General features: G+C 37.9%; 1 protein-coding gene across 4 annotated transcripts; it reads left to right on the forward strand.

The window, feature by feature from the left end:
* The first annotated feature begins 101 nt into the window (after window positions 1-101).
* Window positions 102-26,563, forward strand: FRRS1 (ferric chelate reductase 1). Of its 4 annotated transcripts, none has more exons than XM_068690240.1 (17): window positions 102-254; window positions 5,835-5,897; window positions 13,593-13,788; window positions 14,019-14,155; window positions 15,303-15,397; window positions 16,049-16,199; window positions 16,995-17,174; window positions 17,727-17,825; window positions 19,060-19,207; window positions 19,757-19,873; window positions 20,629-20,744; window positions 21,020-21,106; window positions 21,561-21,658; window positions 21,803-21,861; window positions 22,579-22,722; window positions 23,506-23,567; window positions 23,656-26,563. In XM_068690240.1, exons 3-17 carry the CDS (start codon window positions 13,593-13,595, stop codon window positions 23,746-23,748), a joined length of 1,782 nt encoding a protein of 593 aa, XP_068546341.1. In that variant the 5' UTR covers window positions 102-254; window positions 5,835-5,897; the 3' UTR covers window positions 23,749-26,563. The 4 variants fall into 4 exon arrangements, with proteins under 4 accessions (XP_068546341.1, XP_068546340.1, XP_068546342.1 ...); XM_068690241.1 differs by lacking the exons at window positions 102-254; window positions 5,835-5,897 and adding exons at window positions 6,392-6,619; window positions 7,177-7,328; XM_068690239.1 differs by lacking the exons at window positions 102-254; window positions 5,835-5,897 and adding an exon at window positions 6,251-6,362.
* The last annotated feature ends 281 nt before the right edge of the window (window positions 26,564-26,844 follow it).

A 26,844-nucleotide genomic window follows, 5' to 3' on the forward strand; every position in this document is an offset into this window, starting at 1 on the left:
GCTCCGTCCCCAGCGCTGCGGGGCTGCGGCCGGGCTGAGCCCCCCGCGAAATGGCGGTGCCCGCGTAGGGTCTGCCCGCCCGCAACCCCCAGCTTTCTGTCCTGTAGCCGAGGTGTGAGGTGCTGGTTTTAAAAAAGAGCACACTTCTTCCTCTGAAGGACGCTGCCCCTGCCATGGCTGCGCGCTGCAGTACCCGCAGCACCTGCAGCCGTTTGCTGCTCCCACAGTAAAGGTCAGGCTTGCAGCCTCGGAAGGTCAGTCTATTTCTGTGGCCTAGAACTCCATAAAAAACGATTTTGCTTCTCAATTTACAGTCACTATGTTACGCTGTTTATCATTCCCTCCCAAGGTAGTATATTTGTGGAGCTATGAGAAGACCACAAAGCAATTTAGACTTAACCATTTACCTCCAGTCATCCCATGCACCCTATAGCTGTGTCTTGCGGCAACGTGTTCATCCAGTTAAGATGCATTTAGGGACAGCTGAAGGGCTTTGATGTTTATGGAAACACTTCCAACCATTTCAAACTCAGTTTGTTATCCTTTGGTAGGTAAATCCCTCCCACCCCCACTCCTCCCACAGAAAATTCTAAAGCATCTTTTTTTTTTTTTTTTCTCCTCATTACAACTAACGCTTTTGGTATCATTGAAAAAGGTTTTCACAGTGTAAGTGAAAACTTCAAGTTTTATGCCTCAGGCGTTCCCTAGACAGGCCGAGGGAAAATTCAGAAAAGCTCCCCCTGCATGTTCTCCCAGCCCTGCTAGGAGCCCTGTGTGAGTGGATGATCCAGGCTGGATTGTTTCACGTGGATATTTCCATGGTGTCCGATGGGATTCTCCCTTCTTTGTTCTTCCCAGCCTCCTTATTCCTTACCCGGCTTGCTAAACCTGCATGCTTCATACACAGGACAGGCTTGTGCTCAACAGAAGCCCAGCTCTGTCAGTACACTACCTGTTTTGGTAGTGTACTTCTCTGAATTGGAAGTGTCCTAGCAAGGAAATAAAATAATTTCCAACAGGTACGGGAATCACAGGAACAAAGTCAACAGTAAATGAAAGAGATCTGGACTGTATATTTGCTATGGTCCTCAGCAGGCTTCAGTATCCAGAAATGACTTTGCAGTTGTGCTGCCACACAGCCTTGCACCAGTGCCTTTGCCTCCAGGCTAGCTAGTGGCATGGTGCATGCTGAAAACAGAGAAGGATTTAGAAGTCTTGTAAACTTCTTAAGCAGTGAACAGTTCTAAGACAGGAAGAAAAAATAATACCCATGTAACTGAGTCCTTGGATAGTTACCCTAAAGTATGTGCTTGTGAAAAACATTTTAAACTAGAAGGGTATTTGTGAATGCAATTTCACCAGTGCTACTAAATTTCCAAATGTGGCTTCTGTTTTCCCTACTTGAATTTCCATTGGGAGCAGGGAAACACCTTACTCTAGCTACTAGGTCAGCACTGACATGTCTCTGCTAGCATATCCATTCAGTTTTTGAAATGTATTCAAGATTATGTTAAAGGATTGTTAATTTTCACATGACAAAAATCAGTAGGAAATCAAACCAACATAGAGCCTCCTGATTCCCAACCCTAAACCAGTTATTTTGACCAATGTTTATCACAGTAGCTAGAACAGACATCAACAGTCTAAATTAAAGACTTGATATGCTATAGAGCAAAGATGTTCATTAAGTATTATTAAATCACTTAATAATTAGAACAGTATAATTTCATTAACTTTTAATTCAATATGATAAAAAAGAACTATTACAAAGTTACTGAATGAATATACCAGATCCCTTGATAAAGGGGAAAGCAGAACAGACTGCCCTAATCCGTTCTCCATCCATATCACCTGATACGCTGTCACATCTCAAAGATTTTGGGCCTGTGTTAATTCAGCAGTGGTAAATTAAACCAGCTTTCTGCGTATGGGAGTTACACCACCAAAAGATCAATGTGCAAGTGCTACCATTTAGCATTGCAAATATTACATAGGACACAGTTAACAGCAGTCATGAATAGTATTTGTTACACTGGCATCTAAATGGTGAATTTCAGAGTGCTGTTTCATCGTCAGTTTGCAGTTTCTTTGTGTGTGATGTGATACACCACAGCAGGAAAAGATCAATAGAAGCTTCAAAATAAGAGTGGATCAATACCATTGATCAGGAAATAATTTTCCATCTTTTTCAAACATATTAATACCAGAATATTTTAGTTCTTTTATATACATCTTCCTGGTACTCCCTCCCTTCCTGCTTTCTGTTTTGCACCCCAGTATTACAGAATACTTATCCTAGCAGTGGCCTCAATATGCTTTGGGTGGCCTATTTGCTAGATGTGAGATCACACCTAAGTCATATTGCTCATGGTTACTTTAAGGATTGGCTGCAAAGTGTGGCAAAGTAGAGTACTTGCATGACAGTATTTTTTTTTTTCTTTTTAAATATCAGAATAGCTTCCAATAACAATAGTAAAGGCAAATTAGCACAGAGAGAACTTAACTGAACTTCAGGCTAAAATTATAAGCAGATTCTTTTGGCCTGCATGCAGGAAATAGTTGACTTTATACAACTTAAAGTGATAGCACAGTTTTTCTCAGTGCCCCAAACTTCTGGCCTGTAAATCCATGAATTACCACTACATGATGATTCAAACAACAGGAAGTTTCAAAGGTGTTGAATCTTCTGGCTGGCTGTTGTCTTCTAATGGGGAGATCTTCAGAAATGCAAACCTGATTTTGAAAGAAAGCTCCGTTTCTTTAAAAGTTTCTCTTTGAATTTGGTTAGATTGCAGCCTTTTCTGTGAGTTGGATCTTTGCCACGCAGTGGCTGAAAACAGTGTTGTTCTCAAACACTTTTACATGCCCAGCTGGAATTTACATGTGGCCTTGGACTTTAGAATCTAGTATTGAGAGAAACTGTTGGCCAGAACATTCAACTGATCACCTCCAGACCATTTTATCTCTTTCTTTGTTTAAATCCCTTCTAAATAACTGAACAGATTGCAACAGATAGGTAGGGAAAAAACAGTAGGGTGAAAAAAAAATATAGTTTTATAAGTAAGAATTCATATGAGATGAAGGGGCTAGGGCAATAGCCTCTGCAGTTTGTTCTTACTGAACATGTAAATGCCCTTTACTCTAGTCATTTGGCAGTATTGGTTTGACCTTTCAGAGATGAACTTGGTGTCATCGTGAATTTTTGGACTGCTGGAATATTTTTTGTCTTGTTTTTAATTCTAGCTTTGCCACTCTTCTACTCATTGGCTTCAAACAAACCATGTTTTCTGCTTCATGGTCTCTTTAAAATTACACTACTAATATATATATATATGTATTAAATACATTAATTATGTTAATATATGTTAAATACATATATATTTAAATAGAAAATCACAAAATTCAATGCATATATCTTTAAAGAAGTTCAACTATAATTTTATTATTATTAATATAGTTTTTTCACAGACTTTAAGATACATTTTACTGTGCTTTCGATAAGAGCTTCACATAAATTTGATATTAATGAAAATATTATGAGAATGGGGTTACCAGACTAATTTTTGTTTTACATGTAGGACATATTAGACCTGCTTACTGAATCACTACCAGCATTTTTATTTTACTGTAAATCGTTCCAATTAACACTAGTGAGATATGGTGAGATCTAAGACTTCAGAGATCCTATTCCTAAAATAACTGGTAATAATGTTTTGTCAAGTGGAAGTTGAGGTGGAACTGAGATTGGGTAGCAAAGAAACTTGTCAGTGCATGGAAGAGCATTATAGTAGGTTTCAATTCATCCGGTAGTTCCATGTAATCCAGTTTTAAGTGCCTTAAACTGAAGCACCTGTTGGTTAGTGCTTTTGCTAGCAAGCTCACTGTGCCCTGTGAAATGGGATAATAGGATCTCAGGTACAGTGAAATTAATAATTAAAATAAAAAATAAAACAAAGAACAATACCACAGAAATGATGAAAACATAGAAATCTCAATTAGATTAATATTTTACTACTTTTATCAGAAAACTTCAATAGTTTGCTTCGTATAATGTTATGGCCCACACATCATGAAATGGGTAAAATGATTTTACTACAGCCCTTTATTATGATGTGCTTTGAATTAAGCAGGGACTTTGGGTAAAGTGGCAGGTTGCTATTGCATCATAACGCCTGCACAGACCTGGCTCAATTTGATATTGGCAACCTCAATTAATTCATTTCAGATAAGCAAGGGAATATTTTTGTGTTTAAATTCTCTTTAAGCCAAAGCAGATGTTCATTTTGGTAGAAAGTATCTAAAAAGTGTACTTCAGCTGTTGATGAATCAGAATAGACACAAAAACAAAGTACATTTCTGTGCAGCCGGAGTAGAAAACCTGATTTTACTTAGTGGCTAATGCCACCAGGTGGCTATTTAGTGTAATTGACTAAAAGCAGTAAATTTCGCTTTTACCTCTGGGTAAACAAATATTTTTGTTAAATACATTTCCCGGTGTTATTTGTTACATTTGTGAAACATTTAAAAATGAGTGAAAATAGGGAAGCCTGATTACCAGATGGAAAGAAAGACCAAAGGAAAAAAGACATAAAAAGAGTATTTATTGAGGCCAAAGGTAAAAATAAGTTGATAAAAATAGATAAGTTTTAAATAGTGTCAGAGCTCAAGGAAAAAGAATTAATTAAGTACGGAGAAAAATATTTCATCCTACGTTGTGACTTTTACCATCGTTTATTTCCTTCTAAATGGTCAGGATTGTTTCCGTGACTCAAGATTCCCTTCTCACTGGGGGAAAAAAAAAAAAAAAAAAAAAAAGGAAAAAAAGAAAAGCATGTGAAAATTGCACTGTAGGAAAAATTCTTCCTAAGATAATGTTATTGTCATTATTTCCCTAATACTTACTTAACGAAGCTAGTAAAGCTGAAAAACTTGAAAATCTCTTGATTTGAACTCAAGTGCTGTCTTGCAGTGGTAATTTCACCAGTGACGTAGAGAAACCATTTGCCTAGTGCACATATATGGCACTTGAGCAAGAGCTGACCTTACAGAATTCCCCAGTTTTGCTGTATCGTTTGCTTACTAGCCAGGAGGAAATTTGATTACAAGGAACCACATAACAACATGGGGCCTGTTCAGACCTAGCTGCAATGGCTTATTGTTTCCCATATTCCCTTGGGCTTGAAATAATAGCACAGCTATCAGTACACGCCAATATTGGACTGAAAGCTATTTAATTTCCAAAATTATATGTTTTACTTGTTTGCTCAGTTCTTAAGCAACACAATTTCCCCCTGAAATACTCGGCACGCAGTCTGCTTTGTAAAATTGCTGCTGTTCTCAAAATTATAAGCTTTCAGCTACTTCCTTATGGCCTTGCCAGAAACCATGCGAAAAAAAGTTGTCAGCTTCTCTATATTTGATGGTATGTTCCAGGACACAGAACAAAGGAAGGCGTTTGCCACTTGCCATAGCCATCCCCTGGTGTAGTTCAACAGCAGGTTATACAACTTTATCTCTCTTCAGGGTTGTAGTAAGATTAAAACCCAACTGCCAGCCCTCTGTGTCTCTAACGGATACCATGGTTAGGGCAGAAAGTTCTGCTTTGCAGTAAGTGTAGCATTGTTTTGAGCACGTTAACACAGCTATAACTGCAGTACATCTTACAAAGAAGATAAATCTGTGGGCTTTTTATACTTTGTATATCCCAATGCATTTCCTTAATACTACTTGACTATTGATACTTAAGAACAAATGAACATGCAGTATTCTGTCATAAGAATACATTCATTAAGTCTGCATAACTATTGATTTTTATTTTTGTTTTCTCTAAATAGAGAGACTGATGTATTTGAGAAGAATCCTACCCGACAGACTGGTGACCATGCAGGAGGGCAGAGGTACTCGTACTCACTAGTTAAAGACAATGATTGTTGTCTCTTACTTTTCTTGGTTTATAGCTCTTTAGCAGTAGCTAACGCCTGGCTAAGTAATACAAAAAGAGATGCAAAGCAGCATTCCTTTCCTTACCAACTTTACCTTTCTCACGTAAACTAACACATTTTCCTAAACTCTCTGTAGCTTCCAACAGCATTGCAGCTTGCATTTCCGTCCCTCCTCGCAGACCTGCAGGCTTCCATATAGCTTATATTTCTAATACAAAAGAGGCAGGACTGGCTGCAGCCCCAGACACCCCGCAACACCTCGGCCCCCCGCACGCCGCGGAGCCCCGCTGCGGCTGCTCCCGGCCCGGCCCCCGGGACCCGCGGGCGCCTCCCCCCGCTGCCGGTGCCGCCCCCGGGGCCCGCCCCGCCCGGCGCCGCCAGCAGCAAAGCGCCCGGTGCGCGGCGGGGCCGAGCGGGCAGGTGAGGGGCTGCTGGGGGGACGGAGGGGGTATGGGGCTGCCGGGGGCTGTGGCTTAATCAGCACCAAGGAGCGCGGCTACAGCCAGCTGCTCGAAGGCTGCTCGTGCTGTACAGCCGGCAGTAGTGCTGGGAGCTGGGGGCCCTTCTGAGCGCCTCTGAACTGCTGCTGTTAGTGCAAGCGCTTCTGAAACGCTTCGGACAGAGCTCTGACCTGGCTTTGCCCTAACATTGTTAAAATACTAGAGAAGACTCTAAAGGTAAACGCAGGGTTATTGCATCTGAAAGTTACACTGCTCACGTGTCTGTGGCATGTTCCTTGCTTCTTAACGCTGTAGGAGTATTTCCCTGTGTTATTTCTTTATTAATATTCACAGGAGGTAACCCCATGGTAACTGTTGCAGTTGATGATGTAGTTGAAATTGGTTGTTGAGTGTAACTAAACTGAAGCTACTTTTTAGGACAGTATGCACCTTAAAGGGTTCTTTGTATGCTTACAAGCTTGCAGGGTTGGGGCCCTAACGGTTTGTATGCAGAGCAGTTGTCCCATATAAAATTAAATAACTAAGATCAGTCACCAAACAGGGTGAAATCCTTGCCTCTTGCTCATTCTTAGTGGATAAGAGGGAGGGTAGGGAAAAAAAAAAACAACAAACCAAAGTTCCTCTTTAAGACTTTATTTTTCTTCTGAAAGAAAAAATCTCTTTGATATGATAAGTTTTAAAACCATACTGTAAATTTATAACAATTTATGCTGTGAGTAATAAGGTATCAAAAGTTTTTCTTTTTATTTTTTTCCCCCCTTTAACTGCATCAGAAGGTAATTAAAGTAATGACTTAATGCAGAACTGCTGTGAGGCATGTGGAATGAAGATGTGGGGTCAGTGCTTACTGGTAACTTCATGCATTTCATCTGAAATCTAGCCTTGTGGGCTTAGCTGGGAATGCAACAAAAAATGTTGGCCTGAGGTAAAGAACACTCATAAATATTTCCTTTTTTAGTGTCTGTGTCTTGTTTCTAGTAGCAGAAGAACTTCCTCTGATCCTGCATGTGATAAGGGTTAATATTGTGAGATGTGAACCAAATACAAGTTATGATGTACCTACAAGCTATATACTTGCTATAAGTAGAAAGCTAATGGCAATTTTATTTGAACTTCTGTCACTGTAGCAGGACTGGCTGTGAAGTTAGCACCTGAAGTAGGAAGACCAACAGGCTGAGGTGTACATGTTCTGTCATTTTGTGGCTGTGTGTTTTTTCTTCTTAATTTTGAAAGGATAACGAATTATCATTAATGTGAATGCTAGCTGCATGAGTAAGGGCAAAAAACAGATCATCTGATATGGCAACTTTCAAACCAGCAGGAGAAATTGACGCATGCTCTCTTTCTGAGAGGGAAACTGACTCTTTAACAGCAAGGCTCTCTGCTTTGTACAAGTGTGTTTCTAAAGAGACACAGCACAGGATCATGTGGGCAGACACCTGTTCATACAGCTTATTTTGCTTTAGACAGCTTCTTCCTTTCCTGCTTGCCCTCTTCTCTTGTGGTGTTCAGGAGAAAAGTTTTGGCCATGATGGTTTTTGTACCTTTTGCTTGGCAATATGTTCGTCTTGCCCATCCTCTCTCTCTCTCTGAAGCTAGTTTTAGGTTTCATACTATGCAGCTAGTGAAGTTCTGTCAAATAGCTGAAAGACAACTTCTATGAAGAGATGCTTTGTGTGTGGGCATTATGTGTTTGAGGAACTAGACTGCCAGGGCTTGCTTTCCTGTCACTACCTGCAGGGACTAGGAACCTTTTAAACAAAGGAAGGAACAGATACTTAGAAAAAAAAAAAAATACAAATTTAGTATGGACCTTCTCTTTGCCTCTGTTGTCCGCAGGGGCATGCTGGTAACAGGAGAAAAAAAAAAAGCTTACAGATGGTGTGTATTTATAAATAACTTTCTCATTGTAGGTAACTACAAAAATGAGAAATATCTCTTCAGTTTTCTTCAGTTGTTTTGTTGATTCTGAAGCCACACTGTAAATATCTAAATTAGGCTACTAAATTAGCCAGCTGAAGGCAGATAACCAGGACTTCTCTCTTTCCCCCTTCTTGGGAGAGAAAATATACAACTGCTTTTGGTCTTTGAAGTTTGACAGTGTTAAAGTTATCCACCTAAAAACCAGTTGAATTTCCTCCTGTGTTTTACATGCAGCCTGCCTGGTTAACCCTCCTAGCAATCCAGTTACTAGCTGAAGCTGCGTGACCCATTACAAATTTTCAGTCTTATTTGTAGCCTACTGTATGGTTGGTTCTGGCTCTTTCAAAAGCTGTTTCTACAATTATAACACTCAATTATTCCAATTGCTTCCAGTCTTTCCCTTCCTTTTTCCTTAAAGAAGGAGATGACTCCTGCATGAATGAGATGGCAAATTTCAGATGTTCAGTCAAGATACCACAGCAACACTTATTGCTTTACGGAAGCTGGTGGATACTGTTAAACAAACCTGTCTTTCTCTTTGCAATCAGTCTTTCCAGGCAGTCTCTTGAGATACAGCCAAAGACAATTACTTTGACGAGAACATCGCTAATACTTAAAGTTCAAGCCCATCACAAGTAGCAAGAATGCTAGCTACTACATCTCCATTTCTGCTAGCTGAAAGGTGGTTTCTAGCTCACTCTTTCAAGACTGTCTTTTGTAGGTTTTTGGTGAGCTACATGTTGGCTACATGTTGTTAAAAATAACTGACCTGCATCCCAGTACTGGTGGAGCAACAGGCTATGCCTTTAGGACTGCATTCTGATTCTTCTACGTGACTTTCCCCCAAATTCCTTGTGACTTCTATGTAGTGTAGGTTCCCCAGAAAGGTGCTCTCACTAGAAGCTCTTTCTCTTGGTTTCTGACCTGTCCAACAAATGCCAAGTAACATGTTGTAACTCAAGTGATGCTTCACTGAAAGTCCAGTTCAAATTCAGCCAGCACTGTCACTTCATAAGTCATCTCTCAGTTCTTAATAGTGACTAATCTCTGCATGAAATTGAATTTTACAGTTATAATGAAGTTTTGTATGAAATAATCAGTAGTTGACATTCTCGGTATTTGATCCCCTTCTTAATGGTAATGAAGTTTTCCTTTTGTGCCTTCCCTCCCAGGGCAGGGTGAGGGGGTGAGTGAAGTGGGAGAGAGGGTGAAGGAGGGAATATGTTTGGAGTCATGCTTCAAACTGTTGGGTGTTGGAATATTTTTATTTGACAATAAAGGCACAAATCATAGTGGTTTGGATAACTTTCATCTAGTAATGATGTGATATGCTATAGTATTTATTTGTCAAGGAGTTGTATTTCAAAAGTTTGTAAATAAGTCACTGTGACCGAAGGTTCTCAAATCAACAAGCTATAATAACTTAGAGTGGAAACAGTATTTTCAAATGCTGTAGGTAAGAGCAGACCATTCCACTGTTTGCATGCCTCAAAACTTGAGTTAACAGAATCAGATTATCACTTTGAATCTAGGTTTCATGGCCATACTTGTTGATTTAAGTGTTTCACATAGTTCACTTTCAGTCAGATTTTTTTTTTTATTCACTTTTCTAGAGAATACAATCAAGGTGAAAGCTGATTCACCTTTATTAGAACACTTTTTAATTTCAGCTATGTTTATGGGAGGAGTAGAATAACTGGATGAATGAGTTCTCTAAGATGGTTTTGATTAGCCTCTCAGGTTCTTTTTGACGCAAGGTAGGGAGCTTATTTTGGTTTTTACTTTACTCTTTAAAAGGTACATATCCTTTCATACTGTGAATCATGCTTCACTTCGTTACACTTCAGCTTTCCTAAAACCAACCTGTCTGTAATGAGCACTGCCCTGCCTGTGCAATTAAACCTAACCAAGAAAGAGGCATTGTACTTTTATATGTAGCTGTGAGATCTAGTTGTCTTACCTTCCTGTGCTCTTCCAGCAAAGGGGAATATCAGGAAAAAGTTGCACATTGCACGGTTTATTGTATATTCACTTACTGTAGGCCTCGGTCCTGTTACTGTGTTTGATCAGAACATCTCATTGCAGTTCTTAGTGTCACTACTCCTCTAAGTAGCAGTTCTGCATTATAGGATATAACACGCTAAGCATCTAAAAATACGATCCTTTCTTACAACATCACTTGGAAGAAAATAACTGTTATATTTGTAGATCTCTCTAGAGAAAAGAGAAAACTCACTGAACAAAGTGATCAGTCTACACTGGAGTGTCTTGTTGCTTGCCAGTGGTAAACTTGTTTGTATTTTTCCCTGCTGAACAGGTGACCTACCTGTCCAAATACCTGGTAGTGATGGATATAATTGCTTATTGATCTTCAGCCTACATATTTCTTTCTCACTTATTAGAATTACTTATTACTGATTCATTAGCTTAATTCATTCCCAAGCTATAACGTGCTCTGCTTTCCAGACAGTCACTTTTTCCTTCTCTTAGGGTGTTATACTCAGGAGGGCATGACATGCAATTTCATGCTCTTGCAACAAGTACTCCTTTAAAGCTAAAGGAGATATCTTAGCTTTCTTGAATGTGGAAGTTCTGGGCATCTCTTGAATATCCCCTCTTCCTCTCTGTGTATTCCAATTGTCCTTGCACTGCTCACTATGTGAGGTGTGTTTTTGAACAGATATTGGCTGAAGGCCAGATAAGTGTGTGCATGTTACAGAAGGGGTTGGGGAACACTAGAACACTGTAGGATCCTAACTGTTGGGGGGCAGAAGGTAAGTGATTATAAACTTTTTTGTTGTTGTTGTTTTTACTTTATTCTTTAAAAGGCATATTCTTTCATAATGAAGTTAAGCATGATTCACGTTACACTTCAGCTTTCCTGAATTCAGCCTCTCTGTAATGAGTACTTTCTTGTACTTTTTTTTTTCTTTCCTAAACTATTACCTTAAATATTAGGTTATGAAAAGGATTGTATGTTATGAAAGAGGTTTTTCCTATGGTATTGGAATTAAAGTCCAGAGTTCTTCAATCTGAAGAAGCTAGTTAAGGAATAATCTCTTCAAGCTTGACTTCTCTAGAATTGTGACTTATACTGTTTGGTCAATTATTAGTTTGTGAGATGTTTTCTGAAAACATACAGAGAACAACAGCAGAATGATTGGTATTATGAGAGTGCTGAGTGCTTCCTGTCTTTCTGCCTCTTTAGCTGTGTAGGTAGAAAATGGGGAATGCCAGAATATATTTCCAGGTTAAAGGGGAAAACTGAATAACTGTTGTTTAAAACAATATTCTAATCTGGAAGGTTCTTGATAATATCTCACTTGATTCTTGAAAGTGTATGGAGAAGGTTGTTCCTCTATAGTTAATCTTATTAATAAATAAATAAATAAATTCTTTAGTACAGTACTTCTCTCAGGTTTTGGCCTTTTGTCTTTTTCCTCTACTTATTTTTTCTTTTCTGCCAGCTTTTGAGTTGAATGAGTCTGCTGAAGAGCTTGTTTCACTTTAAATCCCTACCACATCCTCTGCTACTTAAGCTAGAACGCAAACCTATTTTTTTTGTTTCTGTGATATGCAGCCTTATCTCTTCTAGTAGCAACATGTTTTGAAGATTTCTCTTGTACATATAAGCTACTTTAATACCACTATTGTACAGAAGCTTAGTTTTTAGCTTCCTATAGATTTCTTTAATTTATAAATGAAATCACATTGCTGTAGATTTGTGATAGTTTGGAGATATTGGAACTAAAAGAAAACATTGACTAACTAGAAGTTATAGATACTATCGTAATGTTATCTTGGGTGTTTGGAGGAGGAGTTGAGTGGTGATTTTTTTGTTCTAGTTTCTGAAATGTTTGATCACTATCCCCTAGATTTTGTTTACTGGTATGAAGTTGAGAAGGAGCTCTTACCTTGAAAGATGAACGTAGCATTGCCCTGGATTTTTTGGATGTTTAGCACTGCATGTATGAGGACTCTGGAAAAGTTAATAATGATTACACTTACAGTGTGTAAGACTAATGATATGTCTTGTTTCTACTTGACTGCCTGTAGATATCAGAGTTGAGTCTGAAACATCTCTGTGTCTTGCTTATCTTCACAACCATGCGTGCTATCAGGGAACTTCTTAACCTGGTGTTTCTTATCACTTAGCACAGAATGGACAGAAAGCAGACTTATTTGCCTGGTCCACGTTCCCCTAGAGCTGATAATTTTTTTTTTGTCTAAGGATTGGAAGGATGGTGTCTCAGTTCTCCCAGCCCTTTTGGATATACCTTGTTGGCTAAGACTTTCTGCAAATACTGGGTGCAACTGTAAACCCTGCATGCTGCAGAACAACAAAAGAATTACCACAGCTGTCTTGAAAACAGCATTGTTTCAGAACAAATTATTATATGACGAATGCTGAATTTTAGGGGGTTCTTATAATTGTATTAGGCTGGTTAGTCCTACTACCTCACATGGTTTTTCATGTCTACTGTTCCCTTAGTACAATAATATCATTGCTTGCTATAACCTCTAATTGTCTGGAGGTCCAATACCCAAAAGGAGAAGTTCTAAGGAACTCCTGTGTTTGTCTTAAACATATTTCTGTTTAACCTTTTATACCAAATCCTCTTTTACATGTATAAAATCTACTTCTGACATCTGATAACCGCAGTCTCCCTGCAGAAAGGAGAACTTGTCACCTGGGAGTTCTTTGTCATAAGTGAAGAAATAGACACGAGTTGTGGAAACTCATGTTGGCAGTCCTAATAATGTGCAGTTTGGAGCTATGATTAATAAATGAGTGGGAATGATGTTAGCTTGGTGTTAGCTTGGAATGATGTTAGTTTTTTCAGTACTGTAGATATTTATACACCAATTAAAATATTTTAAGATCCATCTGTCCTGTAGATGTGTTTAAGGGACCTGGATCTTATTTTAAGAGAGTGGGAGAGCTGTAAATAAAAGAAACTTAATATATCATCTTTTATTTTATATTTATATTTTATAAATGTCCATCTGGTGGATCAAGGGATCTATACTCTTGAGTATATAAATGGTCTGAAACACAACTTATGAAAGTCCTTGTGAAGTCTGGTAGTTACCGCAACCACTTACTAATTGTAGCTACTGAAGATGGGAATGGTGTTTTCTCATGCAGGCTTTTGTTTTAAATGTGCTTCTAAAGTTTAGTATTTAACGTGTTCTAAGAATGAATAGTGACCTGCAATGTAAATGTTTGTGGTATTTAATTGCCTGTAACTCTTACTTTATTCAGATGGAGCTGCCTAGCCTGGCTTCTGGTTTTTGGATGCTTATTTGCTTCTATGTATCTGTGAACGGATATCCAAATGGGAGAGTAAGAGAAGCCTGCATGAGCATGATACCCTGTCATGGCAGCTCACCACAGCCATCACCTGTGCACATCATTGCAGTTAATTGGACTGAATTTAAACCTGGGGACACTATAGAAGGTATTGTGTTAGTTATAATGGAAGAGTTTAATTTACTGTTTCTTTGTGTTGCAGCATGTATTTACTTGGGTAGCTACAGTAGATCTATTTAAACAGTTGAGTGTTGTTCAGGGCATCCCTTCAGCAACCACTCGGTGTTTGTAAAATGAGCTTCTAGTGGTTGTTGATGAGGCATTTCATTTGTCCTTTGGAGAATGTTCAACTTCCTTTTATTTTCATTATTGCTGCAGTTCACCTGTCTGGACCAGATTTTGAAGGATTTTTCATACAAGCCCGGGATGCAGATCACTTGGATAGCCCTGCGGTTGGTTCCTTTATATTAGCTGACCGGAAACATTCTCAGCTTCTGACATGTGGTCGTACCAAGGTATAATCTAGTTTCTTAAAATGGGACATCGGGCACTGGGGTGTTTGTTCTGTCCCATTACAGATGTGGTCTAGTACAAAGCTATGTAATTTCTGAGCTCAGTAAGCATCCCAGGAAACTGCTATAACTTGCAGCATAGAGGCATGGCTTACTGCAATTTTATTTGTCTATTCTTATAAACTATTTAAATGCTCCTGGTGGTAGAAGACTACTGAAAAGTATACAGCAGTCATAATTAGTGAACAATGAATATGTCCTACTGCATACATGCTTATTGTACTTCTTAAAAAGAAGACATGCTCTATTTGCTTTGGAGAAGAGTAACCAATTGTTTGACATGCTTGTTAAGGACATAATGTCTCATAGCAAGGAAACCTTCCACAATAATTGACCGAAAGCAAACACTAGAATAGGCCGCTATCCTTAGTGTAGCTGAGTCAATTAGTGTTAGTGGAGCTGCCTTAGTAATGGGTTAGATCGCAATCTCAATATTCATTTTATTTAAATTAATCTGGCTTCACATGCAAGAGATCTGAACTGACTAGTGTTTCAGCAACCAGCTTGAACTTTGTGCTCATGTGAACTGATCTGGACAAAGAATCTCAATCTTCCTGGATTTTTTTCTGTTTTTACCACCTGCCCCAATTAATGCATGCTGAAATATGTATGCAGTGCTGTAATGACATGGGGTTATGTTTCGTGCCTTCTCTGATGAGGACTTAGTTCGGTGTTGTGCCTGATTTGTTTATCTTTTGTTTCTTTCTGTAATACTGGTCCACTTCTCTCTATACAGTTATTACACTGTTCCTTCATGTTCTTGGTGTCAAGAAGTGTTACAACACTGTTTCTGCATAAGCACTGCAGGGATCTCTTCTGTCACTGAAGTCTTCTGGACTAAAAGACCTCTAGTTTTTCCTTTCTAGGCTTTTTTTGGCAGTATGTGTGAATTTCAGTGGTAGACTTCATCTGAGTGGATCATGACTGACTGGAGAAAAGCCAGTTGTCGACTTTAAGTTGCTTGCAGTGAATATGTGCAGTACAGCAGTGCAATATCTCTTCAGAATTTAGCTGCAGCCAATGTAATTAATGTGTTAAATGAAATGTCTTTGAATACCCTCTGTGTAACTCTTAACATGTACATTTTCAGAATTCAGCAGTCAGTCACACGAGTAAAGCAAAGAAGAGTGATGTAAAAGTTTATTGGATTGCCCCTGGAAATGCACCAAAACATGTGCAATTTCTGTAAGTAAGCCCAGTATTAGCTTTAACATTAAAATGCAAATAAAATAAGCATGTACAATTGTCTGACAAATACTGACCAGCAAAAGTATCCTTAGACTAACAGTCCCAAAAGTCAACACTTGTTTACTGCAGAGTCTACATTAATATAGATATTTATTCTTTATGTAAAGTTTGGAGTTTTTTTTTTTTTTTAGCTGACAGCAGGAGGGAATTCTGAGACTGTTTTCTTCAGTAATTCCTGTTAACTGCTTAATTGTCATATATGTGGTATGCAGTGGTAATATTTTTTTTTTTTTGTACCTAACAAAATGGCACACAACCTCCCATTATACTGCTATTTCTTTTGGAACTAGTGGGTAAAAGCCAAGGTGTAAAAACATCACCCTTCTGAGGCTATGATCTATGCTAGAGACACGAATGTGTTTTATATCTAGTAGGGCATGTAGTAGGATGCTTTAAAGTTAATTTTCCCCCCTTGAAACGCTTTCTTATTTCAAAATGCTAGAAATGGTGGGGGCTGGCATAAAGATAGGTGTCTAGCAAGTATGCTGTAGAAACTATACCAGTTAAGTGTTACTTAAAAAAAAAAGAAAAAAAAAGAGTTCCTAATGTATACAGTACTGACCAAGTGTGCATCTATTATTTCTTAAGAGCCACAGTTGTGAAGAAATACAAGACTTACTGGGTGAAGATTCCTGGTCCTGTTGTTTCTCAGCCTAATGCACCATTTCCAACAACACCCTTATATGTGACATCTGAGGCTATATCAACATCACATTCAGCTTCCTACTTAACAAAGCCAGTGAGTAACTATGAACCCAAATAATTCAATCTCTAATGCTGTGATGAATGAAATTTAGTAAGTGCCATTGATACAGTTAGACAGAAAAGGAAAGATGGTAGGAGTAACTTAAATATCAGACTAAGAACATAGATGTCTACCCTGTTGTGTTAGTTTAGTTGCTTGAACGTGGGTTGAATGTGACCATGCCTCATGTGGGTTAAGTTTTAAATGTTCTTTGAGCCTTCTCAAGTCCAGATGAAAATTTTGTGTACCTGGGAAGAGACTTACTCTGGTCTTGACTCCTAACTTATTCAGTAACTGCAGGTTCAGAAACTTCTGAGTACATCTGTGTTACAGACTTCTACTACTGATTCTTGACATTTCAGTGGATTGAGAACGCATCACTACTTGATCCAGAATAACATTGTGACTTCTAGTACATGGCTTGTCTCATTGCTTGTCAGTGGACTTACTGCTTAAGAAAGGAAATAAAGTTCTTCCCTTCTTCCTGCAGTTGATTTCAACCTCTCTAAAATAAAACTGAAGGAAGTTTCTTTCAAGTTTTTACTGTTTAAGGTTATTCTGCTATAATGTCTTTGACATGAAAATTCAACTTAAAACTACACCTTAGAATTCCCTATTATTTTACCTACTACCTATCTGGTAACTATAGGGATGGGTTGAGAAACTGGTATGTGGGTGTAGATGGCACTTCTTTCCAGTTCCTTGTATGCTTTCTTCTACAGCAGGTTACAAAGGAAAAAAGAAGAGGAATTCACATTGCTTATGACTTATTTTTGATTTGTTTTCTAGTTTAATGCATCAGGTTGTGGAATTACGAAGTTTTGCATTAGGAATCCTTCAAACTGTGATCCTGGAAGTGCTTCGTGCTTTTTCTTATCCTTCCAGCTGCAGAAGAGTTCAGTACTTATTGAAATGAGTGGCGCCAGTGAAGGGTACTTAGCATTTGCATTGTCCTATGACCAGTGGATGGTGAGTGTCCTATTTCTACTTCTCTGGTTACTTTTGTGATCCTAGAGTTTCAATGATGCTTCAGGAAACATGCATATGCGAATTGGGTTAGATTACAAACAAACAAATTTCTTCCCTGTAGTGCTGAAAGAAAGCACAGGTGGCTTTTTAGAGAGGCTTGCAGTCTTAGCTTGAGACTGACTTTCTGCAGTAAATCTCCCTGTGGGTACCTGTTCTCACTGAATTCAGCCTCAGTAATAGCACAGTAGCTGACCGGAATTCCTGTCTGGATAAATTTTGCTTTGTTACCTAAGAAGAAAAAACACCACCTCAGAACTTGGCTTGCTGTTTTCTGAAAACCACTTGCATTTCGGCATTGTTCATGTGAGAGTGACTCAATCCTATCTTTACTAAGTGTTAAAAGATTCTTTTTTTCTAATTGCTTTTAAAGTGAAGGGACAATGCTGAAAATATGAAATCCATGAAGTGTGTTGCACAAAGATGCTTTTTATTCATCTTCCTACTGCAAGAGCAATTTACTGGTCTAGAAATAACTCTTTCTCAAATATTTAGGGTGATGATGATGCATATCTGTGTATTAACGAGAACCACCATGTTACTGTAAGCACCGCATACCTGAAGGGACGAAGACCTCCTGTGTTGGATTCAGAGGTATGCATGGAAACACCTAAACCATTCCACAAATGTGGGTTTGAAGTGATGAATGGTACGCTGCTGCTTTGTGCTTTTATTTTACAAAGTAAATGTAGATAGTCAATTGGATTTAGAATTCTTTAAGTTGAGACTGATTGGGCTCCTCCTCAAAAATGAAAGTTAGACTTCTGAAGGTAACATTTACCAGGAAGGAAGTCATGGTAGGAATTTGCATGATTTAGGAACTTTGTGCAAATTACTCATGCAACTACCCTTTTGCTAGGACTGAGGTTGTGATCTATGTATCTTAGGTTAGAGGGTAGAAGGGAAGCAGAGGATTATCACTGTGAGTTGTAAAAACTTGTAGTAATAAATCTAAGCCTTAGGTTGCTACGTTAACTTACTGACATACTTTCTAAGTTGGTATGCAAGACTCTTCTTTCCTCAGACCTCTCTGATGTACTGTAGAGATCCTAACTTGCTGCTCTTCTGTATTAAAGGCCCTAGTTAAGCAGATGCTTCCAGCTTATGTCAATACTTTTTTTTTTTTTGTGATACCTTCTACTGTACTAGTACATCAAAAGGGATTTGGAGAGTAATTGGTTTAAAATTAACCCTGTGCAAGTGACTCTTGTTGCTTGCAAAGAAATGACACATCATTTTTAGGATTGCTGTTCTTACCCTTATACCTGCTTCCTTATGTTTGTGCTGGATTCTTATCTTCCAGCTGTTTTTGTAGAGCTAAACAGGTCTATGGGAGAAGACTGTTCATTTATCTGCTATAAATGTATATCTTGAAAGCAGTTAACCCAAAATATGATGATGGGCCCCTAGGGTCAGAGTGCATGTTAGGAAAATTCTTTACTGTGGGGGTGACCAAACATTGGAACAGGCTTCCTAGTGAGATAATTGATGCCTGTTAATGTTCAAGAAGCATTTGGATAATGCCCCTAACATGCTTTAAATTTTGGTTAGTCCTGAAGTGGTCAGGCAGCTGAACTGTCTTTGTAGGTCCCTTCCAACTGAAATTTTTTATATTTTATGTTCTGCTATTGTACTGTAGTCATCTGAATTGCAGGGGAGAGAATGACCTCTTGGCTGCGTTAGCATAAGAAATGTTTTATCTCGTGACCTGAGATATAGGATGTTGCCTGTGTTTGCTACTTTGAAATTAGCCTGAACAGTGACCTTAAAAGCAATAAAGAATCCTATTTTTCTGGAAAGACTGAGTATTAAATCTTCTGTTTCACAGAATGCCCTTGAAGATGTGTCATGGAGGCTTGCCGATGGTGTTCTTCAATGTTCTTTTAGAAGGAGTATTCATCTTGCAGCATCTAAAGAGAGGTTTAATCTAGACGCCAGTTATTATATCTTTCTGGCAGATGGGGAAGCTGGTGAAGGTAAACTTGACTTGTGTGGTTGCTGTTCTTTGAACAGCTCTAAATGAATTACTGTAATGTAAGATACGTCTTTGCTGAGAATTAGTATGTGAACTAAGGACTCTAGTTTCCAGATTTGAGAGGCATTTAGTCCAGTCATCTTTACTGGCTGTCTGGATCATGGCTTTGATTTTCAAAGTTAAAGACAACTTAGACTTGTGTTGTATGGGCACTTGATGCTAGGAGCTGTTAGCCGCTTAAGATCTAGCCCCACTTCTTAAAAAATGGACTATAGCATAATAGAAACTATTCTTCATGTTTTGTGTGTAGTGGAGAAAGCTCTCTTCTGTAGAGGGTTAAATAGGTTCTTGTATATTAAGTATGGAAGACAATTTGGATGACCTGCAGATTTTGATTCACAAGTTAAGTTCCTACCATATTGCATGTTAGAGGTCTTGTATAATTACGTTCCATAGTTGTAGCAGGGCTTACGTTCATGAATAAGGAATAGGCTCACTTTACAAGTGTGACTTGCATCTGCCTTAAATAAACTACTTTGTCACTGTTTAGGTGGGCCAATATACAAACATCGTCGTCAGCCTCTAATTACCAATGGAATGTACAATGTCACAGGCATTCCTCAGGATATTGGAGGTTCCCGGTCCCCAAGACTCATCAAGGCTCATGGTAAGTTGCACCTCTCAGCTTTGACTTCCAGCTCAAAATTAGCTGAGATTGAGTTTTCCTCACTATTGTTGAGTATTTCCTCTTCTTGTCATTCACTTTATTTTTACTGTTGGGTAGCAAGATTTGAGGTTGTCAAAGCAGTTAAGCTATTAATAATTTTAAATTTCAGAAGAGTTAAGGTTCTCTTTACCCAGGAAAATGAATCTGTTTGACTTTCCTCTTAAATTTTACTTGGAACTTGTTTCTCTTTGTATCCTTCTCTCTGGTTTTACTTTATTTTCATTGCATTGTTGGTCTAGATCTATCTGAAATGAGAAACCCTTTGACTGATTGTCCAGAGCTGTTGAAGTGAATTTTCTCTCCTAGTACTGGACTATAAACTAGGCCCATAAGAGACCTATCATTCATCCTGTTGATAAAAGCCTGTAATAAAGGTCACCCCTTGTTCTCTCTTGTATAAATTGGTAACGAGTTAGTATCTCCCCCTGTATGTAGGGATGTATATGAAAGGCAAAATAGCCAGAGTTGCTCTGTCATGCTGAGGGTGTTGTCTAATCATTCTTCTTATGGATGATTCTGCCCTCTAGCAACATAAATGTTATAAAATCGTAGTCTAAACCAGGTGATTAAAAATTTATCACCAGTAAATTCTGATAGTATATGCATGGGCTAAAATATTATATGGTCTTTGAAGCAGTATTAGCATACAGATAAATGACCTATATTTAACTTTTTATTTTTTTATTTTTTTTAAGGAGCACTGATGTTTGTTGCTTGGATTACTGCAGTTAGTATTGGTGTCATTGTTGCACGATTCTTCAAACCTGTCTGGTCTCATTCATTCCTGTTTGGAAAGGAGATGTGGTTTCAGGTGGGCAAAATCTCCCCCTAGCTGTATTCTCTTTCTATTAGCAGAACTTAAACCTACTAGATTCAAGAAATAAGAGGTCAAACTTGTTGTGGTTTTCTTTTTTTAAGTCTTATAAAATGGAATAACTGCAAATTGGAAATTCAGGCTTGAATAATAAAAGCAAAGTCCAAAGAGGCAGCTAAGAACATCCTTATCTGCAGATCATTATACATGTATGTATTTTAATAGTGTATTAAGAAAGTCATAGTTTCTAAAAGCAGACTTCAATTTTCTAGGTGCATCGTATGCTTATGCTGACCACTGTCACACTTACAAGCATATCTTTTGTTTTGCCTTTTATATACCGAGGAGGTTGGAGCAAAGTAAGTGTGTGGTTTGTTTTTAACTTCATTGTAAAAATAGGACCAAATAAATATAAGTACATTGACTCTAGTATTAGAACTATTGTCAAGAGAATTGTTGTAAAAGCTATTGAGAAGTCAAACTTAACATTCTTCTGTGTTGCCAGAATTTGGTCTCCTTTATAACTGTAGCTAAAGGAGACTTTAAAGCTAGTGCTGTCTGCTGTTTAGATGGAAGAATTTCTCAATACAGCATAAAGGTGGGGCAAATCCTGGTCAGACTAATCAGTGTCTTCCTTCTTCCTGGGAAAACCATTTCCATCCATCTGCAGAGCAGCTTGTTCTCTCCTTTCTCCTCTGCCAGGATAAACACATTACTTTTCCGCCACCGTAATTTTTATAAGCTTAAATGAAATCAAAGTTTGTTTTTTCTATATCTTTACATAGATATGATATTCAAATGTCTTATGTTTAGCAAGCAGGTTTTCATCCCTATCTTGGCTGTACTGTGATGGCTCTCACAATCTTTCAACTGCTTATGGCGGGTTTCAGACCATCTCTTCATGCACCAAGGTATTCAATTCATTCTTTAACTGCAACTAAGAGTGTAATGTTTTCACTTTGTTGTTACTGCTTAAAGTATTTTTTTTAATGTTCTTTGATTCTTATTTTAAATTACTTTCCCGAACAGCGTAATGCTTTTCTTCATTTTTGTAGGAGACAATTGTTTAACTGGTTTCACTGGAGTACTGGTACAACAGCTAGAATACTAGCTGGTGAGTAAGTTGTAACTCCCTTTTAAATGACTTGAAGGAACTCTCATTAATTATCTGGTCTATTGCTCATCTAAAGCATCTGGACATCTAGGTATTGAGTTTTAGCACATTGGATCCTCTGTGCCATTTCAACTCTGAAATAAAATTAAACCACAGATGATAGTTAAATCCTTTTTTTAACATGTTTCACTTGTTCAGCTGTGTTTAATGTAGGTTCAGGTATCTAATACCAAAGATACTTCAGACAAATATTAAGGACCTCTGTAGCGAGGAACTGTTCTTTTATGTTGAGTCCTCTTTTCCTTTTTTGAAATTTTTGAGGATAGTGTTCTTATCATAACATAGCTCAATAATTCACTATTTAACTTAAATAACCATAATTTAGTCTTCATTCTATTTCCATAAGGTTCCACAGGCAGCTTAAACACAAGTTCGGGTGACTTTGGACTTGTTGGTCGTCACACATGTTAGTGATTGTGTGACTGCACAGGGCACTGAGCAAGATGAAAACTACTTTGGCATCCTGGCCTTCTCCTTCCTTCCCTGTTTCCACACCCACCCTGCCCAGCAAAAGCTTTTCAGCTGTAAATATTCCTTTAACTTCACTTGCCATGCAACTCTAGGCAGTTTGTGGGAAATCTGTTTCCAAAGGTGAGAAACTTGTTTTAATTGTGCTGATGAAGTACTGAATGTCTCTATCTCATTTTTGCTGACTAGTGGTGACTATGTTCTTGGGAATGGATCTACCAGCACTTGACCTACCAGACCCATGGGACACCTATACAATGATTGGTTTTGTAGCTTGGCATGTTGGTACTGATGTTCTTCTTGAAATACACAGCTACTGTCTCATACGGAAAGGTACAAGCCCAACCAGTCTGTTGTTTTTACCTTGCTTAGTGAGATTTGTGACAAAAAAATCTAAGTGAATTGAATTTGTGGAGGTGTTCTTTGGCTCCTAACTTAGAAGCTGAAGGGAATAACTGTAGAGTAATAGTGTGATATCTTCTTTATAAATTGATATGGGTGTAAAACAGTTTTTGAGATCAATGTATTACAGAAAAATTGTTTTTGTGCTGTCTCAAGTGGTAGCCTCTTATTTCTCAAGTCACAATTCATAAGGCAGACTGAAATGTGTGAGTGTTTTCCCAGAATCTATCACCTTTTGCTGAGGTCTTGATCCCAGGTGGAGTAGGACTACCGCAGATTAATTCACACAGTCTTTTTATTGTCATAATTTACTGGTATGAATGGATATATCGCATGAGCAAAATGATCTGAAATGTAGCCACAAATGCTTGCAATTTTGAGTGAACAAGGGAACAAAACTGCAATTATGGCTCCACTATGTCTAAGACCGATAGTGACTTCACTGGAAATTCTTAATCTGGCTGGCTGCTGTCACTAAAAGAAGATCACTGTACACAAGTAAATGACCTGTATCTAAAGCAGAGAGGAGATGTTTGCAGGATTGAAGCAGCATGGTATCTTAACAGATGGTGCAAGGGGGCAAGTAGAGGAGTGATTAAAATAAATTTAGGTTAGTGTTTCATTCCTAGAACTAGGTGAATGAGTCTAATGTTTAAACAATCTAAACACAAATCAATTAACAGTAAATAACTGCTTTTCTCTTCCTACTAACAGCTGAATTGATAGAGGATGACAGAGTACAAATATTGCAGTCACTCACATCTGCAGAAGCAGAGGTAAGGCAACACTTGTAAATACCTGCTATGAGATGGGAAGCATGTTTTTAAAAGTAAAGACTGACACACTTTTTTTTTTCCCTTGCAGGGTCATCTGTTTAAACAGATTGTGTTAACAATCTATGTCTGTGGAAATATAGTATTCCTCGCTGCCTTCCTGGCAGCAGTCTACCAAATATGAAATAAGCAATTGAAAACTCTGCAGTGAAGTACTGTACACTTGAAAAACCTGTGAGGAATACTTTATTATGTTTCCCTCAACACATCCCTGAAGATGTAATTGAAGAGTAATAGCACATGTTAGGGAGAACTTGAATTCAAATCAGTAGAAGGATGCTGGAGTCCTGCAAAAGCTGTCTTCTGATGTGATTTTTAATGTGAGTCTTTGCCTGAGTAAGGAATTAAGTTTCTATTTTTAATAAGGGCAGTAACTAACTTGATTGGAGTTTATAGGCTAAGAAGACTGAGATGTACTGAAACCACTGTTTTGATAGTTATAGTTCCCTAAACCTTTTGGGAATGTTACTAGAAAGCATGATCCCAAATCTATCATATTTGTTTACTGTGTTCTAATGATGTGAAATGTGACAATTTCCTGCTTGTGACAGTTGACCGTTACAAAAACTTACTGAAGAAAACTGTAACAAATGCAGGTTAATGCATTGTTTATCTTTGCAGTTAAATGCAAAAGTTATTCTCTGCTCTAAGAGCAGTACACATATGTGCATACGGGTTTGGGAACTTCAGTCCTGTAGTTAAAACACAATTTGCGTCACTCAAAATACTGTTTTGTTCCCCTCAGTGCTTCTAAACCATAAAGAGAAAGTATGTTTGCAATACAAATACATTAAAACTAGTTGTGCTTGTATAACTCTGAAACAGGAAGAACCTATCAGTATATGCATATATTTGTTTATGGTCTTGGCCAGTTGTGGCTTCTGAATGAATAGGATGGGTTTATCTACTTGATTCTTAAATTGAAATGAAAATACTTGTTCAATAATGTTGCTCGTGTTTGCACTGTTGAGTGAAATGGAGATTTGGAGTTGACCTGACTTCAGGAAAACACAGCTTCTGTTAATGTTAAATGAGTCCTTTGAGCTGTTGTACCTAGGAGACTGACTTGTCTCTATGTGATAAGGGAGAGCATTTTTTTAGTCAGTAACAGATTTATCTCAATGGTATGAACTAGGTAAGGGTCATGGAAAGAGATTATTCTTAAATTCTTTGGTTCATGGTTTACTTAGATACGGAGGATCACTCTAAAACAATCTCAGAAGTTAACCCTTAACAAACCACTGAACTGCATGACACATTTCTTGTAACAATTCAAAGTATACTTCTAGCCTAGGGCTATTAATCTAGCTAAGAATAAAGGTGTTGGAGTACTAGAATAGCAAATACTGGGGCATATCTCGATATTGACTGTTTTAGCAAGAGCTCTCTACTACCTGACAGCCAGGATTAAAACACTCATGTGGGTCAGGAAGTAGTTCTCTCCATTCATTAATGCGGTCTAGTTTGGCCTCTTCTTCTGAAATCCACAATGCAGTCTGCAGTGACAAAACATTCAGAAAGCTATAAGTTTGTAGTCGGTTATCTTGGCTGCTCAAGAAATTTCTTTAGTCATAGGAGCATACAGATAGCTGAGATTAATCCCTCTGTCAGCAGCAGCTGTAGACTGAAAGGTGAGTGTAAACTGAATGGTCCTGTTCCTCCCAACTGGAGAAGTCAATCTCAGATTGAGAAGGGGGAGACCATGAAGAAATATGGAAAAACACAGGCTGAAGGGCAACAAGCACTTCCTTGTGCATTTTTTGATCTTTTTGATCTCAGAAACCTGGGAATCACAGGTCTATTTAATACTAAATTTCTGAGGGACTTTTGTATACTATAAGTTTATAGAAGAATCTCTAAATTTAGGTGTGATTGGCTTTTTAAACTAAGTCAATGCAAAATTATTTCTGTAATACAATAGCTGTGCTATGTTGCTTCATTCTCATGTGAAAGTGGTCACAGGGTTTTTAAAACATGAATGTATGTATCTTAAAAGCTTTTTTAGTAAAATAAAAACACTATCGAATAGAAACTAGAAAAGAATAGTTTTGCCTAGCAGCAAAATGGATTGTCTGTTTTCATAGGAGGCGCTTATTTTTTAAATTTAAACTACCCAAATTCTTCCCAAAGAAACTCTTATTGAAATTGAACGTTGGAATATTAACATGTTTCTCTAATGTAGAATAGCTCTCTCCCAGGAGTTAATGAGCTGGCAGATTTTTTTTAGTTGCTCTTTGGACAACTTTTTTTTCCTGGTACTAGTAATATTGTATAGTTCGTGTGAGGCCTCTGTAGCATATTCTAATATCTTTGATTTAAAGACTTGTTAACTTTGTGTTCCTCCTGCATGACTAGTAAAAGGAAGCAGTGTGTGATTGTATTCTAGTGACTATCCCTACATTCCTATTATACTTAGAGAATAAGCTGTGCAAGAGGTTGGTAACAAAAGGCAGGTAGCAGGAATTTTGGTTCTAGAGGCACTACTGGCTGCTCTACATACCTTTTCTTTATTGATAATATTGTTTGGAGAAAGATTTCCCTTTTCTTCGTAAAGGAATCCCTCTGAAGAGAACTTCATAAGAAGAGATCAAGAAGGTTTTGATGTTCTTTCAGACTCAGATTAAACTTGTGGTGACAAATCAACAGTAGTATATTTCTGCTTGGATTCTTCTAGATAGGCAAATACTCCCTAATGAGTGGAAATTCACCACTGAAGTTTATTGTTTTGATTGAATTGTTAAATGAAGTCTTCAAATACTGATCGTCTGCTCTTTACAACTACAAATAATGTTTCTTGTATATGTTTAGAAAAAAACTAAGTGGTGCAAGTTGCTTGAATGCTTTCGAATTCTTTGCTATTTTACTTGCAATCAAATTTTTGCTAGTTGACATGCAGGCTGCAGAATGAATTAAGAAATAAAACTTTTTTGTATGGTGAATGCTATGCTATTTCCTTTTATTCCTTTTATTAAAACAAAAACACATTTTTGGGAGACTTGTATTGAGTGTAATAATGCCAATGTTTTTTTTCCTTTGCCCAAGTGTGAAAAGGTTGGAGAGAGCTTGCGTAGCTTTTGTTTTGTATCTCTATTTATAACACTATGTGGCGCTCTTGTTTAAATAACAGCATTTTTTTTTGCTATCAACAAATGATGTTGAAAATAAGTGTTCCTAAAGCTTGAGAATTTTTATGATTACCTGATTTATTCAGTGAATCTAA

Source organism: Anas acuta, chromosome 8 (genome assembly GCF_963932015.1).
Source record: "Anas acuta chromosome 8, bAnaAcu1.1, whole genome shotgun sequence".
In the NCBI taxonomy this organism is placed as follows: domain Eukaryota; kingdom Metazoa; phylum Chordata; class Aves; order Anseriformes; family Anatidae; genus Anas; species Anas acuta.

What these genes read in the sequence shown, in the direction of transcription:
- FRRS1 (XM_068690240.1), top strand. Translation starts at nt 13,593, where the DNA reads ATGGAGCTGCCTAGCCTGGCTTCTGGTTTTTGGATGCTTATTTGCTTC. An exon ending in CTCCTGTGTTGGATTCAGAG is followed by an intron (nt 17,826 to 19,059) that starts GTATGCATGGAA and finishes TCTGTTTCACAG; the next exon opens with AATGCCCTTGAAGATGTGTC. An exon ending in CTACTGTCTCATACGGAAAG is followed by an intron (nt 22,723 to 23,505) that starts GTACAAGCCCAA and finishes TCCTACTAACAG; the next exon opens with CTGAATTGATAGAGGATGAC.